At 57.5% G+C, this 17,012-nt stretch overlaps 8 protein-coding genes across 8 annotated transcripts; 5 read left to right on the forward strand and 3 right to left on the reverse strand.

The window, feature by feature from the left end:
- Positions 1-68: 68 nt before the first annotated feature.
- MKK02DRAFT_40543 (uncharacterized protein) lies at positions 69-1,826 on the reverse strand (the record flags this gene model as incomplete). Its single annotated transcript, XM_053091145.1, has 4 exons — positions 69-643; positions 706-861; positions 975-1,469; positions 1,520-1,826. The coding sequence occupies 4 exons, from the start codon at positions 1,824-1,826 to the stop codon at positions 69-71; spliced, it is 1,533 nt and encodes a 510-aa protein (XP_052942016.1).
- A 497-nt stretch (positions 1,827-2,323) lies between these two features.
- On the forward strand, positions 2,324-3,637 carry MKK02DRAFT_35287 (nascent polypeptide-associated complex subunit beta; the record flags this gene model as incomplete). Its single annotated transcript, XM_053089140.1, has 3 exons — positions 2,324-2,369; positions 2,633-2,809; positions 3,315-3,637. The coding sequence occupies 3 exons, from the start codon at positions 2,324-2,326 to the stop codon at positions 3,635-3,637; spliced, it is 546 nt and encodes a 181-aa protein (XP_052942017.1).
- Positions 3,638-4,353: 716 nt separating this feature from the next.
- MKK02DRAFT_40545 (uncharacterized protein) lies at positions 4,354-5,541 on the forward strand (the record flags this gene model as incomplete). The annotated part of the gene is made up of 4 exons (XM_053091146.1): positions 4,354-4,680; positions 4,758-4,809; positions 4,879-5,402; positions 5,470-5,541. The coding sequence occupies 4 exons, from the start codon at positions 4,354-4,356 to the stop codon at positions 5,539-5,541; spliced, it is 975 nt and encodes a 324-aa protein (XP_052942018.1).
- Positions 5,542-6,383: 842 nt separating this feature from the next.
- Positions 6,384-8,183, forward strand: MKK02DRAFT_30110 (uncharacterized protein; the record flags this gene model as incomplete). The annotated part of the gene is made up of 5 exons (XM_053087973.1): positions 6,384-6,416; positions 6,505-7,721; positions 7,773-7,804; positions 7,919-8,065; positions 8,110-8,183. The coding sequence occupies 5 exons, from the start codon at positions 6,384-6,386 to the stop codon at positions 8,181-8,183; spliced, it is 1,503 nt and encodes a 500-aa protein (XP_052942019.1).
- An 833-nt stretch (positions 8,184-9,016) lies between these two features.
- Positions 9,017-10,645, forward strand: MKK02DRAFT_30111 (WD40-repeat-containing domain protein; the record flags this gene model as incomplete). The annotated part of the gene is made up of 6 exons (XM_053087974.1): positions 9,017-9,125; positions 9,270-9,489; positions 9,652-9,771; positions 9,842-9,917; positions 10,109-10,374; positions 10,492-10,645. 6 exons carry the CDS (start codon positions 9,017-9,019, stop codon positions 10,643-10,645), a joined length of 945 nt encoding a protein of 314 aa, XP_052942020.1.
- Positions 10,646-10,957: 312 nt separating this feature from the next.
- MKK02DRAFT_40548 (PDCD5-related protein) lies at positions 10,958-11,576 on the reverse strand (the record flags this gene model as incomplete). The annotated part of the gene is made up of 4 exons (XM_053091147.1): positions 10,958-11,005; positions 11,059-11,136; positions 11,185-11,312; positions 11,378-11,576. The coding sequence occupies 4 exons, from the start codon at positions 11,574-11,576 to the stop codon at positions 10,958-10,960; spliced, it is 453 nt and encodes a 150-aa protein (XP_052942021.1).
- A 304-nt stretch (positions 11,577-11,880) lies between these two features.
- On the forward strand, positions 11,881-14,150 carry MKK02DRAFT_30112 (uncharacterized protein; the record flags this gene model as incomplete). Its single annotated transcript, XM_053087975.1, has 7 exons — positions 11,881-12,108; positions 12,188-12,424; positions 12,469-12,715; positions 12,759-13,153; positions 13,186-13,203; positions 13,226-13,949; positions 14,020-14,150. 7 exons carry the CDS (start codon positions 11,881-11,883, stop codon positions 14,148-14,150), a joined length of 1,980 nt encoding a protein of 659 aa, XP_052942022.1.
- A 353-nt stretch (positions 14,151-14,503) lies between these two features.
- Positions 14,504-16,713, reverse strand: MKK02DRAFT_30113 (phosphatase 2C-like domain-containing protein; the record flags this gene model as incomplete). Its single annotated transcript, XM_053087976.1, has 6 exons — positions 14,504-14,525; positions 14,594-14,999; positions 15,050-15,204; positions 15,283-15,423; positions 15,552-15,854; positions 15,935-16,713. 6 exons carry the CDS (start codon positions 16,711-16,713, stop codon positions 14,504-14,506), a joined length of 1,806 nt encoding a protein of 601 aa, XP_052942023.1.
- Positions 16,714-17,012: the final 299 nt, after the last annotated feature.

Consider the following 17,012-nt stretch of genomic DNA (forward strand, 5'->3'; position numbering starts at 1 on the left):
GTATATATCCACAAGAACATTAGGTCATTATTAATCATCAACTCCTCACCACATCACTCATCAACTCCTCACGACCCAACGCCAGAGTCAAGGTCAAGACCAAGGTCAAGGTCAAAAACCGCCTCCTGTCCCCCGACGAGCATCAACGCCTCCATCAACTCGTCATCCTCCTCCACCCACGCACCCTTCCCTTGGACCTCCTTACTCCCCTTCTTTGATCCGAGCCCCGTACCGGTGCCGTTTACCCGGGTCGGGAGAGGAGGGATATTCTCCTTGGTCGATCGAGCGGACAGCGCCAGCGCAGGGGGAGCTGGACGAGCGCTAGCCGGTGTGGGTGCTTTCCAGCCTGATGGGAGCGGGGGTCGAGTATGCGCTGTCGCTCGGGTTCCCGCTGAGGCGAGGGTAGATCGGGAAAAGGTAGATGTTGGCTTCAAGCTGGACTTGAGGCTTGTTCCTGCTTTGGACCGGGATGTCGCCGGTACAGCAGCGGGCGGGGCGGGCCGAGTCCGTGGGAAAGTAGTCGATGTGGTTCGCACCGGTCCCGTCCCGGACCCCGACGCTGGTGGAGCAACTCGCACGGGAGGTGATGGTACGCCCGCAGCGGGCTCGCGTTGGAATATCGGATCCTCCAGCTTATCATCCGCTGCACATCAGCCTTTCCCCCTACTACTGTGCTCGCACCAAAAGGAACAAAGAAAAACTTACACTCCAGCATGATCCCCCTCGGTTCGGTATCCACCTCCATACTCAATTCCGGCGCCTCCCCAATCGTGTCAAATGCGACACAAGGGACAGTCTGGAGTTGACGCGTGAGGGAGATGATGTCGAGTTGAGGCTCCCAGTCTAGCTCGTATGGGAGTTCTGGCTATCAGTACTGGGCCCGACATGTACAGGAGCAGGGGATCCGGAGATAGCAGCCGGGAACAGCGAGGATGGGGATAGAAGACGAGAGAGCATAGCATGGCATGACTCACCGTCAGGCTTAGGCGGCATATACTCCACCTCATCCTCACTTTCCTCCTCTACCTCCCCCAGAACATCCAGGACGACCCCCACATCCCCCTCCGCCCCTGTCCCTTGTACCTCCAGCCCGCCACTCCCCTCTGGACTATCTCCCTCCCCATCCCCATCTTGCCATTTCGCACTGGGCAGGGGAGTGCGGAACTCTTCCGCCGGTCTCATTGTTGGACGCATCGGTGTCGCCCCTCCCCCTCCCCCACCTGCGCCACCACCACTTCCCCCGGGCCCATTGGACGAGCGCGATCTCCGCCTCCTTGTTGCAGATGGCAAGGGCGTAGACGAAACGTCCTGCGCGATTCTAAAAGTTGACGGGGCGGGCGTCTTGTTGGGTGGGAGTTTACGCGAGGAGGGCGGCGGGCGGGCGGGTGTTTTGGTTGGTATGAAGGGGAGGTTGGAGAGGGATTTGGAAGGCGGGAGGGTCGAGGTGGATGCGAAGAGGCGTTTAGGTTCTGTGTTTCAGGTCAAAAATGCAAAACCTGGCCGTTGAGTGATGACTCACCGATCTCCTCTTCTTTGCCTTTTCCTTTCCCAACTCCAGCCCCTGGCTGCCCACTCAGGACATTCCTATCCTTCCCTTCCGTCTTCTGCCCCAGTCCTACCCTCCCCACCGTCGCCGAACCCAACAACGCCGCCTTTCCTGCTGCCCCATTTGGCCCACTCGGTCCAGCGCGAGACGGGGTCTTACTGGGCAGACCTCTTCCTCCTAGCCCGTCCAGATTATTCTCATTATGCACAGCGAGCTTTCGCCGGCCTGTTGTGGGCGCGCCATACGTCCGTGTAGGGTGTGACGTCGCGGGGTAGAACATGTTGCCTGCAGAGAGGAGATGGAGGGTTGACCATAGCATAGGAGAGAAGTCAAACACGTCTCTAGTGACGCACGGATCTAGTGCCACATTCGCTTAAACGCCGAGTCAAGCGGGGCCGAACATATAACTCCCGCCCGCCCAGACCGTCACCGCGTCCACCACCAAGCTATACTGTAGCTATAGCCTACACATCAGTCTATATACTCAACCTCAGCTCATACTAGGAGCTATCACAAGACAGGTGAGTAGTGGACGGCTCCAAGGAAGGGGCAGCGAATTTGATTCAGGACGATAGCTGATCTGCTTCTTTCAACTGCTCGAATCCAACCTCTACCTTTCATCCGGCTACTCCATCACATACCTACACTCGCTACTCTACCTCCACCGACTATATATATACGCGCCGTCTGAACCTATTGCTCCTGTTACTGCTATCCCCGACTTCGCATCACCTGGACATCCATCAACCCCTCAGCCAATTTTCAGCTTCAGCCATCATGGACAAGGAAAAGCTCGCCAAGCTGCAGCAGCAGGTCCGCATTGGTGCGTTTGGCCGCGTTGGATTCGGGTCTTGGATCTGGGATGCTAGTGGGGAGCTAGGACGCGACGGGAGGAGGATTGGGGTGGGGCGGAGGAAACGGCGAGCGGAAGCAGTGATTGGCGGATGATCAGGAATAAGCAGGGAGAGGTCGAGACTTCGAGAGAACCGAGGGACGTCGAAGCTGGGGATACGAAACGGACAGGACTCTGCTCGCAACTGCCACTGCGACTTGACATCATCACCGAGGACGCAAGCTGACCCGCAGGCGGAAAGGGTACCCCCCGCCGAAAACAGGTCAAGAAGTCCGTGACCGCTTCGCAAGGGGACGATCGGAAACTCCAGGCGGCGTTGAAGAAGCTGTCGGTGCAGCCGATCGCGGGCGTTGAGGAGGTCAACATGTTCAAGGAGGATGGGAATGTCTTGCACTTTGCGGCGCCAAAGGGTGAGTTTGGGTTTTGGGCGGGCGCGCGGAGAGTGGATGTGGACTTTGAAGTGGAGTTGGACGTGGGTGTGGGGGCCGGGGGCGGTCGGGCCGGTCGTGCTACGTCCGGGGATGATGGAGGATATGAGCGGGATGAGACTGAAGAGTGGTCGGATTAAGGGGACAAAGGGCGGGCCGGCCAGAAGAGATAGCGCACGAGGGGACACGCGGATGTGGGTCAGGGAGAGGGGTTGTGTTCGTCGTTCTACTGCTGTGGACGGACAATGTGACAGGCGGAGCAGCGTACGACACGGATCGAGGTCGGGAGATATGGGGTATCAGACGTATCGCGAGGCTGCCCAGATATATAATCCCCTACCTCATACTCTCTCTCGTCCACCTACCAGATCACCCCACCCCTTCATCCCTCCCTCTATGCCCCTTTTCCGCGTCTCTACCCTTGCTCGCCTCTCTCCTTCCTTCCCCTTTCCTCCCGCACCGCTCCCAGCTCGCGCTAACCCCACAGTCCACGCCGCCCTCCCCTCCAACACACTCGCCATCTACGGTCCCGGTCAAACCAAGGAGCTCACCGAACTCGTCCCCGGTATCCTGAACCAGCTCGGCCCCGACTCGCTCGCCAACCTCCGCCGCCTCGCCGAATCGTACCAGTCCCTCACGGCGCGCAATGCCGCCGCGTCGGCCGCGGCCGGTGGAGCTGGTGCGGGTGCGGGAGGAAGGGAGGGAGAGGTGGATGATGAGGATGATGAGGGGATTCCGGACTTGGTGGAGAACTTTGAAGATGCGGGGGAGGGGGGAAAGACGGCGGCGGATTTGGAAGAGCTCGAGTAGGGCGAATAGGGTAGCGATAAAAAGGGGGGGTGGGGGGGTGGAGACATGGGATATGGGAAAAGCTATATAGGGGACACACCTATCACTGGGGCGTTGCGGTACGTATGTACAGGATACATCGATATGAAAATGGAAGGACACGATAGCATACAGATTACAGGCTTTGCGCTTCAGCGGAAGTTCAGCCTCTGAGATATCAGATCTGAGATCTGAGGGGCCTGACCCACTGTTACCGTACGATTTACCCGGTCTTTTCGCATGTGTCAGTCTCCACACAGGGAGCACCTAGCTCAAGCATCATGCATCATGACCAAGCTTCCTGCGGCGACTCAGCGACTCAGCGAGCCAGCTCGCGCTTCGAAGCTCGTCGGGCTGGGTAATATAATAATAGCGGGTACGGTACGTCAATCGCCGGTTGCGTCTCAGTCAGCGTTCAACGTTCAACGCCCAGTGTTTACTCATGCTGATTAATGCACATGGCTGACCACTCTGATGGATAAGCTACTCGTATGTACCGCCGGCGCAGCTGCTTGAATTGATTATCAAGCTCGAGATCTGAAGCTCCGAAGACCGAGATGTCTGCTGTCCCCTTCCCTTGAGGCTCAGGTCTATATAAGATAACCCCTCGCAGCGTCCTCACAGCTTATCCCATACTCACTCATTTCTGCTCACCTCAGCTACATACCCATCCACCCAAAACAGCTGAATCCCACACAATGTCCGACCCTGCAACCGCCCAAACCACCCGCAAGCTCATCGTCGTCTTTGGCGCCACCGGCAAACAAGGCGGTTCCGTCATCGCCCACCTCCTCCCTCTAGGCCAATACCGCCTCCGGGGCATCACCCGCGACACGTCCAAGGGGGCCTCTCGGGCGCTCGAAGCACAGGGCGTCGAGATGGTTTCGGCCGATATGGATGATGCGTCCACGCTGAATAAGGCGCTGGACGGCGCGTATGGGGTGTTTGCGGTGACAGATTACTGGGCAACGATGGATGGTCCGAGAGAGATCAAGCAGGGGAAGAATATGGTGGATGCTTCAAAGGTAAGTCGTCGCTCTGGTATCCTGTACGTGTTGGAATGTTGAATTGGGCTTGAGCTGCTAGCTGATGCCGAGTCTAGGTTGCAGGAGTGGAGCATCTCGTCTTGTCTACTTTGATGAGTCCCAAGAAATGTACGTCTAGCTCTAGTGGACCTCAGTCCATTGCCGATCCGATCCACCTTCTTTCGCTGATGATGGCAGTCACCAGCGGCGCTCTATCCCGCATCGAGCATTTCGACTCGAAAGCCGAGGTGGCATCCTACGCCCTCTCCTCTGGCGTCCCCACCACCCTCTACCTCGCCGGTTTCTACATGTCCAACATCCCTGGCCAGATGTTCCGGCTCGACCCATCTTCCAACGCCTGGGTATTCGCCTTACCGATCGAGACGGACGCGCAGATCCCCTTGATCGACATTGAGGCCGATACGGGCAACTACGTCTCGTCCATCTTTGCCCGGCGAGACGCGATGCTCGGCCAGTCAGTGTACGGCTCGGTCAAGTACTATACGCCGCTGGAGATCGTGCAGGGATTCAAGGAGATCTATCCCGTCGCAGGGGCAGGGGACAAGGCGCGCTTTGTGACCATCCCGGAGGAGGCCTTCAGGGGGGCGATGGTGGGCATGGGATTGCCCGAAAAGGCGGCGGAGGAGTTGACGGAGAATATGCTGCTTCTCAACAAGAAGTGGGGGTACTTTGATGGGAAGGATCTGGGGGCGTCAAACAAGGTGAGTTGATCTACGGCTTTGGTCTTATTGGTTGAGACTTGAGCGGTGGATGTCGCTGATATGGCAGATCCTTGACAAGCCGGCAAAGACGTGGGAGGAGTACATCAGGACCGCGCCTGCGTTTGCTGGTCTGACTTGATCTATGCAGCTGAAATCTGATCTCGCTTGCAAAGTCGGATGCATTGATGGTCCTGTGCAATCGTACTGATCTTTGACCCGCTAAAACCCAGGCACAAGCGGCACTGGCGTTGCGAATCCGCCATACTGATCGTGGACTGACTACACGCTCATCGAGTGATCGACCGAATCCTTTCGACCCGAGATCTGAGAATGCTCGGCAGGGCAGCGGATGTCAGCCCGGACTCTCGCATCAAGGTCCAGATCCAGGAGCAGCCGCACACCAACATAGCACGACTGTCATGTACCACTCATGACCAGATCCTTTGGGATCTCCGATTGTTCATGCCCATTGTAAGCAGTGCCTGCATATACCGCATCGTACCGAGATCTGCATACTCCGATTCTGCGGGGCTCGCGGCTCCAACGCTAAATCTCAAAGACCAAGAGTGTAAGCTGGAAGATGATGTATCCGTTGCCTTACTGCTGTGAGAACGTCGGAAGGGTCTATGCCGTTCATGGTTGTATACTTACTATGTATACTGGAATGTCCTAGTGCTCACGAGTCTGATCTGGCACAAAGGATCCAGCACAGAAATCTCGAGGACGAGCTGGTGAAAGGATAATGCGAAGCGCACGCGTTTGGGCATTGCCTCCTTTGCGGGGATCTGGTCAGTCTGCGCCTGGGTGTAGGACAAAGGGACAAATGGTCAGCTTCAGCTCGGCGGAGCTTCGCTGATCCTCCCCACCCCTTATCTCGATCGCCACCCGCCCGCGTTGAGACATATCAATCAAGGTCCAAAGCTTCACCTTCGACTCATTCCGTACAAATCCAGCCAGGAATCACCGCACATGCAAGACAACATGGCAAGCCAACAACATCCTGAACTCGAGAAGGTGAGTCTGACTGTGGGTGACTCTTGTACCGGGTCATCAAAAGACAGACGAGTACTGACGGGTATGCGAGCTGCGCTGATGTTGACAGTTAGCAGCCTTGTCACTTGCACCAGAACACTCCGAGGCTGGAGACGCGGCCGGCACCATGGCAGGCGATACAGACATGAGCGACACCACTGCTGAAACGATACAGGATATCCCCGTTGAGGTGTTTGAGATGTTCACGGCCCTGCTGGACATGACCGATCTGCGCACTTGTCAGCTTGTCAGCCGAAGTTTCCAAGTTTTGATGGCGAAGGAGATTGAGCGCCGCGACATACTGCGTACTCTACATGATTTCACGAAGGGTCCGAGGCTGAATCAGAGTCTGGCGAAATGGGCGCAGCGGACCGGGCCTGGCTGGACTCAGATGCCCGAATGTGAGAGGTGGATCGTTGACAACGTGCTGGAGCGGTACGATTCGTCAAAGGGCGACTACACTCGATCCGATCCTATGGCCTTGGTGACGACGTCCCAGATGATCGACGCCACGAAGGGAAATCGCCACGACGTCCACGTCCAGGTCCGAAAGGTCGAGGGCAGGAGCGTTGAACCGCCGTTCGATCAACTCGAACAATTGACCATCGATCGCCTGTTCCTCTCCGCCTCTCCGCACTGGATGTGGAAATTCGGAACTCTTCAAGGCGGCTCGGGACTCAACGCCAGAGAAATCGTTCAGGTCGTCAGGTCCCCTCTTGAGGCCACCGATATACTTCGATCTTTTGTTCGAGAAGGAGGCCCAGGGCTTTCGAGGCTGCAGCGAACCCCAGCAAGCAGGACATTGCCATTGCCGGCGTGCACGAGAAACGTGGTCGCGGTCCTGAGTATGGTCGCCGCTATGCAGACCGGGCAGCCCGTCACGCTCTACATCTGCCCCTCGGGGTCATCTGACAAGGTCACTGAGAAGACGATGTTGGCGGCATACAGAGAAGAGATTCGCAAGAAGCTGCAGGAGGGAGTTCGCCCATCCAGATACACTCAAAAGGGCATGGATGCGGCCTTGAAATCCTTCAATGTGGTCCCAGTGCTCGGGAACGAGGACGACCTATACGGAAGACGACTGGTAGATGATGACAAGGCTGATCGGTACATGAACATGAAGGAGACCAGGGCTGTATGGGAGGAGCTGGAAGCCGCGAAGGGCACCACATCATCACGGGAAGACTTCATCGCTCACATCCGACAAGTCAGATCTGCGTACACCACCATGAGGCAAGAGCAGTGGGAGTCATGGCTTGAAACTCTGGCCTCAATCGACGGTATTCCGTGATACCGATGGAGAGTTCTGCAGGCTTGGCAAGTGCATGATCGTCGTAGATGGCATGATCTTGATCAAGCTGTGGCGCCCGGTCAGTTCTGGAGATCAGTGTATATAATTACACGATTCTGCACCCCGCACGCCGTGTGGCCAACTTGTATCAATTCGGCAAGCTGGTAAAGGTATGGCTATGCTAGATCAGCAGTCTCTGGATGTTTTGTGATCTCTGGCCGTCAAACTCATACACCGGCAAGGCCTCGAGGCGTACTGCCCAAGCTCAAGGGAGAATGTGTGTCAGATACAGGGAGGCGATGCCAGCAGGCAGCAGCGAGCGAGACTGCGATCACCGCTGGTCAGCACAGTCATATTGACAGATCCGAGCTCTTATTGTCGCAGATAAGTGTATCACCCTCAAGGATTGCGTCAGATGTTGTATCTGTCCCGATGCATCAGCAGCCCAGGGAGAGTAACACCTGCTTGCCCACCATCCACCATCCAGCTGCGGGCAACCGCATTCATTCGCCACTTTCGCGCCCACCGCGCTACCTACTAGGTCAGGCTGCATGCATGCTCATTTCGTGTCTGTCAGATGCTAAGCTATCCCCTGATACTACGGGAGAGGCCGTACAGCGACTGACGCAGGCACAACGGTCGCTCTGAGCAGAAAGGAAACGTCTTGAGAGCTCGGTGGCGAATCTGGGATTCCTGAACGCCGACAGCTATTACTTGCTCGCCTCCTCTGCTGTCTGAATCCGGGGCGATATGGTCACACTACCATTGCCTGCTAGTTTCGCCTGATTCTGCTGTGCAGTGTTGGACAGGCGAGGCGATAAATCGCCGGTCTCATACCAGTGGTTCACAGCGATTTGTCCAGCTACGTCCCCAGTCCAGTCAACCTTCAATTTCGTCCATTTTGCGTCTTTTTCCATCGATTCTGTTAGGTATATAGGCTATCTGATGGCCCGCTTGTACCCATGACCTGTCCCTCACCAGCTCGTCAGTTTCTGATGGCAATACGGACCTCCAGGGACGCTCTTCTCAGCCGGGCGATTTGGGAGCGATTGGCGCCACTTTCCTCTCTCAAAATCTCGACTTTTTTGATGTCCATGACGTGGGCTTTAGATCTCTGTTAACATGGCCGAAACTCCCGGGCTCGCTCTTAAATCACCTCTTCGAGTAACTGGGTGCATATCTACCCCAGGTCGCCCCCGCTTTGGACGCTTTTTGCGCATACTTTGTACACGAAATCCTTCCTCTTCCTGCATCTATACCTCATATTACTTGAACGTATACACTCTCCAAAATGTCTGAGCAACTCGCCTACAAGGGATCCCTCGCGGGCCACACCGGCGATGTCACCGCCATCGCCACTTCGTCCGAGAACCCGGACATGATCTTGACTTCTTCGCGAGGTGAGTGTTTGGTCTGGGTCTGAGCTTGAGCTTTGGGTGTGGGATCCGAGCGCTTCATTCGTCTCGTCTGCCTTTATAGCCACCCTCTTCTTCCTACCTATCTACCACCTTGATAGATGACAAGAGCCCAACTGATCCCGACAGACAAGACCATCATCGTCTGGCAGCTCACCCGCGACGACTCGTCCTTCGGCTTCCCCAAGAAGATTCTGCACGGCCACAACCACTTTGTCTCTGACGTTGTCATCTCGTCGGACGGGCAATTTGCGCTCTCGTCCTCGTGGGACAAGACGTTGAGGCTTTGGGACCTCAACACGGGTTTGACGACTAGGAAGTTTGTCGGCCACACCGGGGATGTCCTTTCGTGAGTTTACTAATCCATCCGCTGTGCGATGATGAGGATGGGCACGGTCGTGGGCATTGTGGACTGGGGATGACCGTGGTCGGGCGGAATTTGGGGACTTTGGAATTGGGAATTTGGCAGTTTCGACGTTTCGCAGCTACCTTGGACCAAGCTGATATCCAGCGTCTCCTTCTCCGCCGACAACAGGCAGATCGTCTCTGCTTCCCGGGACCGCACCATCAAGCTCTGGAACACCCTCGGCGAGTGCAAATTCAACATCACCGACGATGGACACTCCGAGTGGTGAGTCTACTCGCGCCGGGATCAATGAGGATCCCGAACGAAATGGACAAAGAGCTTCACTAATAAACAGGGTCTCGTGCGTCCGATTCTCCCCCAACCCCACCATCCCCGTCATCGTCTCTGCCGGCTGGGACAAGGTCGTCAAGGTTAGTATTTCTTTTCTGTTTGCACCCGTTTCCCCCAACTCCTGACCGCTTTGACCTGATGATATTCGATATATTTGCTACTTCAGAGGCTCGCGCCGATGAGACCACATTATCCACCAAGATCTCTGATCCATTCCTTTCCTTCCTACCATCGAAATTAAACAATGGAGGGGGTTGATGCTGATCTCCAGGTCTGGGAGCTCAACAAGTGCAAGCTCAAGACCAACCACTTCGGCCACACCGGTTACATCAACACCCTCGCCGTGTCGCCGGACGGATCCCTCGCCGCCTCGGGAGGCAAGGACGGCATTGCGATGCTGTGGGACTTGAACGAGGGCAAGCACCTCTACTCGCTCGAGGCTGGGGATATCATCAACTCGTTGGTCTTCTCGCCCAACAGGTACTGGCTCTGCGCGGCTACTAGCTCGGGTATCAAGATCTTTGACTTGGAGTCCAAGTGAGTTGGCTATTCCATCGTTAAGCACAGGCATGGATGGGGGTTACGATGGAGGTTCTCCCCCATCCATGGTCTCTGAGTTCATCAGCCTCTGGACCCGGCTGACCTAACCCCCAGGTCCGTCGTCGACGACCTCCGCCCCGACTTCTCCGACCTCTCCGAGACCGCCCGCAAACCCGAGTGCACCTCGCTCGCCTGGTCCGCCGATGGCCAGACCCTCTTTGGTGGTTTCTCAGACAACCTCGTCCGTGTCTGGGTCGTCACTGCTTAGGTTTAGATGGCGTAGAGAAAATAGGGACATGCATTTGCATTGTAGATTGGGTTTCATTGGGCGAGAAGGGCAAAGGGGTGACATTACGCCAGACCGCTCATCTTCAGTCACGCTCGCGTCGTCAGCTGTTTTACATAGCTCGCTGCCTTCAAGGTCGGTGCCAGGTAGACTTCAATGAGAAGGGGAAGGAATCGTTCATCGGCCGAAATTATACTGTGTGCAGCGCGGCCCTCTGCGCTCTTGGCGTCATCATCTATCCAGTAGCCGCCCTTCTGCCTCGCCGCCTATTGGTCCTGTAACGCCGTAGCCTGGCTATAAATCATACTCGTCCGAATCCGAATCGTGCCCTTTCCGTTGTATCTACACCCATCAGCTACTCCGCTCCTGAGACATCCGAATAAGCCAGGGCTCACTGTAATCCCCCCACCGAGCGACTTGACCCTCGCCGACGTAGGCGCCGTACTCGCTTTGGCCTGTGGTGGATTTGACACCTACCCATCAGCTCCTGTCCCTCACAGGATCTGCGCTGCGCAGATCACCTGCTCCAACAACCCCTTCAGTGCCTCATCCGATACTTGGCCCCTGATCTGCCCCTGTTGCCCCATGCGTACAAGCAGGTCCTCGACCTGCGTGGCGAGCTGCGGTCTCGTTAGGGATATTCTCGATACTGTACAGCATATCAGCTCTCCCTCGCTAAGCTCAATACAGGAAACCGAGCAGAGGACAGCTCACATCGCTCCCTAGCTGCAGACTCCAACATCGCAGCAATCATATTCCGCTTCATCTCCGCCTGTTGCTGCTGCCTATCTTGCGCTTCCGCTCTTTGTTCTTCTGATTGCTGCCCTCCGCCTCCTCCACCACCACCACCCGAGGGACCGGAGGAGGGACCAGAGGACGGTCGAAGACCCGCTGGGAGCTGAAAGCCGGACATTTCGTGCTGAGAGTTCAAAGGCGGGTTGTTTGGACGACGATCGAGCGGGCGGTAGGGCCTGTGGGGCTAGCTGAGCTTGTCTTGGTCTTGGAGACTGGGAGGATAGAGCAGAGGAAACCAGAAGTTGAAGTATGAACGCACGGACCGGTCCACCAGCTGTCGCTGTCTGTACTCTCTTTCCGTCGGAAGCCGCGGCACTGGCGGCGTTATGCTGGGTGGCAGCTGGAGACCCCACTCACTCAACTCCCATCTCATCTCATCTCATCTCTAGCACATTCCTTACTCATCCACAGACACAGACACAATGCCCAGGAACAAGAAATCCACAGCCGCTACAGCTGGCACCGGCGCAGACCCCGCCGCGCAAGAGCCTGCCGTTGCCGCCCCCCCCGCTGAGGCAGGCCCTGCGGCCCCGTCAGTCCCAACGACAGACCCCTCCTCAGCTTTCGGAAAGCAAGAGTCGAGTGGGCGGATCAGGGGTCCTGTAGAGGAAGTGATCGCCAAGCGAGTGAGGACGCTCGGCAAGAAGATTGTACGTTGGATTCCTTTCATCTGTACTGCGCACCTCACGGGTCCCTGAACCTGCGTTGAGAGCCTGTACTGACCAGCAGCAACGATTCCGCGCGTATGCCGCCCAGCCCGCGGACAAGCTGAACGCCGACCAGCGCGCCGCGATCGCCAGTCTCCCCGTCCTCGAGGCGCAATCTAGGGAGCTGGAGGACCTCATCAAGTCTGGCGGACCCGTCGAGGTCGCTGAGCTTGGAGAGGCCGCGAAAATGCGGGGACTGAAGGAGGACGCGGAGAAGGAGTCCAAGGTCGCCGCGGAGGGGTCTTCCGCTGCGTCTCTTGTAAGCCCTTCTTTTACGACGAGGATAACCGTTCTGATCCCCAGACCTCCCTTGCGGAACCCCTGTCCCGCTTCCTCAAGCTCCACGCCCTCCTCCATCCCGCCCGATCGGCAGACCACGAGCACCTCACCTTCTCGCCCCTGTCGCTCCCGAGTCAACTGCAGGACGAGGTCCAGGCGACAGATATTCTTCGCGTGGGCAAGATGTACGAGGAGCTGCTTGGCGGTGGCGAGGCCGCGGCGGGGGTACTGCGGGGGCTCGTGAAGGGGTCTACGGGGGATGATGAGGAAAGTGAGTACAGCGTTCTGGAGAGATAGAGAGGGGCTGATGGTAGATGATCACATCCATAAGCTGCTTGAGCTTGTTTCGCAATCCTCGGTCGATGAGGCTGTCGAGCCCGCCGCGGACGCGGACGCCGAGGTCGAAGCCGCCCCTCAGACCACAAATGGGCAGGACAGAACTCCGGTCGGCGCTTCCATGGCGCAAGACGAGTCAAAATCTATCGCTAAAGGAAATGGAAGCGGACACGAAGAGGAAGACTCCGCGCCCGTACACCCGTCCAAGCAGTCCGGGGGCGGGCTGGTTTTCTTGCAGGATGATGAGTTGGATTCTGGGCGGACTGAGCGGGAGACCGAGGTCGGCCAGGAGGATGGGCAGGGTCAAGCACAAGCAGAAGGCGACGGGGAAGGGGATGGGTTTGAGATGGTAGAGCAGCCCGCGGCGCACGAGGTACGTCCCCCTTGTTCCTCTTTTCGGAGTAGGACATGTTTAAGAGAATTGTGAGTCAGACTGACCCTGCAGACGGAACACTACGATACGCCCGCGCCCCTGCTTGCTGCCCCTTCGGCGATCGAGAAGCTCGCCGGTGAGACTTTCAACTGGGCGGACGAAACGGACGAGGCTCCCGCTTCTGCTCCTGCGCGAGCTGCGGAGACGGAGACGGAAAAGAAGGCAGACGAGCCTGCTGCAGCTGCGGAACCATCGGCTAGCCTAGCGGTCGCGCCTGATACATTCGCCGAGACCCCCGCTGGTGCAGCACCAGCCGCTGCCAAATCGGACTCGCCCACCCCGCGGGCGGCAGACGGACAGACCGGTCGTGGAGGTCGAGGTGGAGGTGGGGGACGGGGCCGAGGGGGTCCGGGCGGGCGTGGACGGGGTAACGGTAATGGCGGGAACCGAGCGAATGGATCTTCGCCTACTGGACCTCGGGGCGGTAACGGTAACAGCTCCACCGGGGCGAACGGCGAGACGGGACAAGTTGGACTTCCGATCCCTACCAAACCGGGAATGGGGCGTATGGGCTCTACCAAGGCCGGCGTGGTTATCGATGAGGATGGGTTCGAGATGAGGGTCAAGCCGTCCGCTAGGGGTCGAGGAGGGGCTGGAGGCGGTGCGGGAGAGGGAGGGCGGGGTAGGGGACGGGGCGGGTTTGGGGGGCAGGGACAGGGGCAGGGCCAGGCTAGGGAAGGAGGGGAGTATAGAGGTGGAGCTGGAGGACGAGGAAGGGGCGGGAATGGCGGTAACGGTAAGTCCCTACATCGCCAGGAGCGGCCAGCGGCGGGAGGTAGATGGGAAACGGAATGCTGATTCCTCAGGTGGTCGAGGGGGGTTCAGGAATGGACCGGGCGGGCCGAAGCCGAATGGGAATGGAAATCAGAAAGTGACCGAGTCGGCAGCGTTGGCGGGGGCGGGAGAGGCCGCTGCGGTGGATGGGCGATTGCAGTAGAGTGTGATTGTGATTGTGTTGGGGTCGGTATGGAGGGATCGAGGGGCGACAGGGTTAAGGGGAAGACAAAAGGGAAGGGGGGAAATCAAAAGATCTAAGTGTGGATACTTTCTTTGAATTTGATGGTGGGTTGCCATCGGTCATCTATCATTGGAGATGTCATGGATCATCACGAGATGGGGTTTAAGGTGATACATTGAGATGCTCATGACTGATTACACTGGGGTGTAACGAAGAATTGGTTTGCAAACAGGAAAGGGAGATGGGCTGATACTAGACGAACCTGCTCTGAAGCTCTGAGGTTTCTGAGCTAGGCGGCTGAGTGCTGATGGGATGGGACATTTGACAAGTAATCACTGATCAAGATGGATGACCCTGCACTGATCAGTTCTAATCCCCATATCTGGAGGGCGCTCGTGACGTCGACTGAGACTAAAACTCACATGACGCTCGTATCGTCCCTTAACAACCTCGTCCCATATTTCAAACTCAACATCTCCCTCTCCTGCAGTTCATCGCCATCGCCCAGCGCATTCCGCAAGAGATGCGTCGCGGCGTTGGAGGGGTCCCGGAATGTCCAGGTCCGGTTGAGCACGTCGGGGTGCTGGGCTGCTTCGGCCGCGGCGCAGGCGAAAGCGGAGGGAGGCACGGTGTGCGGGCCGGAGAGGGGGAAGGGGTGCTGCGCGGTCAGGGTCGATGCGGGGATGCCGGTGGGTTCGACGGCGCCGGCGGGAGCGACGTCGATATCGACGGCAGGATCGATCTCTATCTTGGCCTTGGCCCTGGCCTTGAGCTGAGCATGGGCGATCAGCGCTCGGGCGGCTTCCTCATCCGTCATCTTGTCCCACACTGACATTTAGCATCATCGCGCGCACCCTGGGGGTCTGAATACTACTTACACCCGTCCGAAGCCATCAAGATCGTCTCCAGCTTCTCACCATCTACCCCTTTCTTGAGGTTGCGGACCGTAACGGTAGGTTCCCATGTCAAGTATGGCGGATCGATGAGCGGGTTCGGGATTTCGCTCAATTTGTGCACGCCCTCAGCGAGCATTCTACTTGATCAGCGCTAGCGCCTTACCACATTCTCACGCGCTTGTTCAGCTGGACCAGTACACGGACGTCGGACCTACTGCTGCTTGACGGCCTCGGTACGGTTGAAATCCACATCTCCCATGGTGCGGGAGACCATGATCCACCCCAGGACGCGATGATACTGCTCGTCCTTGTACTTGACCATCGCGTTGGGGTCGGTAGGATGCGCTGCTTTGACTCTGGTGATCAGCTTCAGCTATAGCCTCACCCCGGCCCCCGGCTAATTATAAGCACACCGCAAGCGCAACAGATCGTGAGACGTCGAAGTGGAGAGCTATAAGCTAAAGTCAGCGGAACGACAACTAACCTCGCCACTTCGGCCTCATTCACCCCATTATGATCCTCCGTCAACACCTCCGCCCTCTCCCCTCCTTGGTCATCGGTCCAGATCCCTAGCACGCGCACATCTCCCGCATGCGCGATGTACACCTTGCCGCCCCGCAGGTCGATGAGCGCAGTAGCGACGCAGGCTCCGCCCCGCTCGAGCGCGGCGAGCTGGAGGCTGGCGACGCTGGGGAGGTGCGGGAGGATGGTGGACGCCGCGGATGTTTGAGTGTGGGTGAGGACGGAGAGGGAGGCGGCGGCGATGTCTTGGGAGATGGTCGTGTAGCTGTTGATGTAAGCTTTATTTCTACTACGCTTTTCTTACAGTACTGATCGAATGGCAGAGCTCGAACTGACAGGACTCACACATCCTTGATGATCTGCGTGATCGCTGCTTCGTCCCCTTCGAGGGCAGCGGGGTTCGTCGCGAGCCCAACGGCCAGAGCGGCATGCGCGCCCTTCTGGACACAATCGACGACGTAAGCGCCTCCATGGCCATCCAACACGGTGCACAGGATGAGATCTTTGTCTGCGGGCGCCTTCGAGCTCGCAGCCGGATCGTGCTTCTGGTCCCCATGATCCTCGTTGACATCCAGATCCGCCTTCCCAATGTCGTTGTCATCCTCGGATACGTCGGCTACAGTCTCGACACTGCGCTTCTCCTTGTGCTTGTCCTTGTCGGCCTCGGACTCCTCCGCCGCCTTGACCTCAGCGACGGACTTCCACCGCCCCCAAACCGTCTTTCGTCCCACTCGCCCCGCATCCCCTGCTTTCTCCAATACATCCCCCAGCTTCGCCCACGATACCGCCTCAACAACCATCCGATCCTCCCCTTCATCTCCATTCGCGGCAAGGTAGTTCGTCTCCACCTTGACCTCCTTTCCTTCTTTCGTGGCAACGACCCGAGTCGCAGCTTGGGCTTGTAGGTGCGCCTCGCACTCTTCCGCCGGCTGCAGGGCGTTCAGGAAGCGCTTCACCCCGCCTTGATCGAGACTGCCATCGCACGCGATAGTGCGGACGTATTCGAACAGTCCTGGAAAGAGGGGGTGGCGCCAGACTTTGTTGTATGGGAAGTGAGGGACGGGGATGTGGGTTTCATCGATTACAGGACAGGCTACCTCTTGGGTGGAAGGGTCGATGCTCATCTTGAAATCGGATCGGTATGTATGCTGCTGGCTGATTGTAGAATTGGGCCGCGAATCCGTAATATGGGGAGAAGAAGGAAGTCATGTCAGAGAATTGGCGCCTTTTGACCAGCTGGCGGGATGAGCAGTGCGACAAAGCACACTAAGGAGTGAAGAACCAAAGGAGCTTGTAAGAAAGGAGAGGTTGTAGCGATAATGTCCAGCACATTCCATATGATCCTCAGTCCGTATTCGATTGACTTGAAGTCCAAGAGTTGGAACCCCCTTTTAATCTCACCCAGCGGCCGGGATGGATGTAG

Source organism: Dioszegia hungarica (genome assembly GCF_025882075.1).
Source record: "Dioszegia hungarica strain PDD-24b-2 chromosome Unknown MKK02contig_25, whole genome shotgun sequence".
Classification (NCBI taxonomy): domain Eukaryota; kingdom Fungi; phylum Basidiomycota; class Tremellomycetes; order Tremellales; family Bulleribasidiaceae; genus Dioszegia; species Dioszegia hungarica.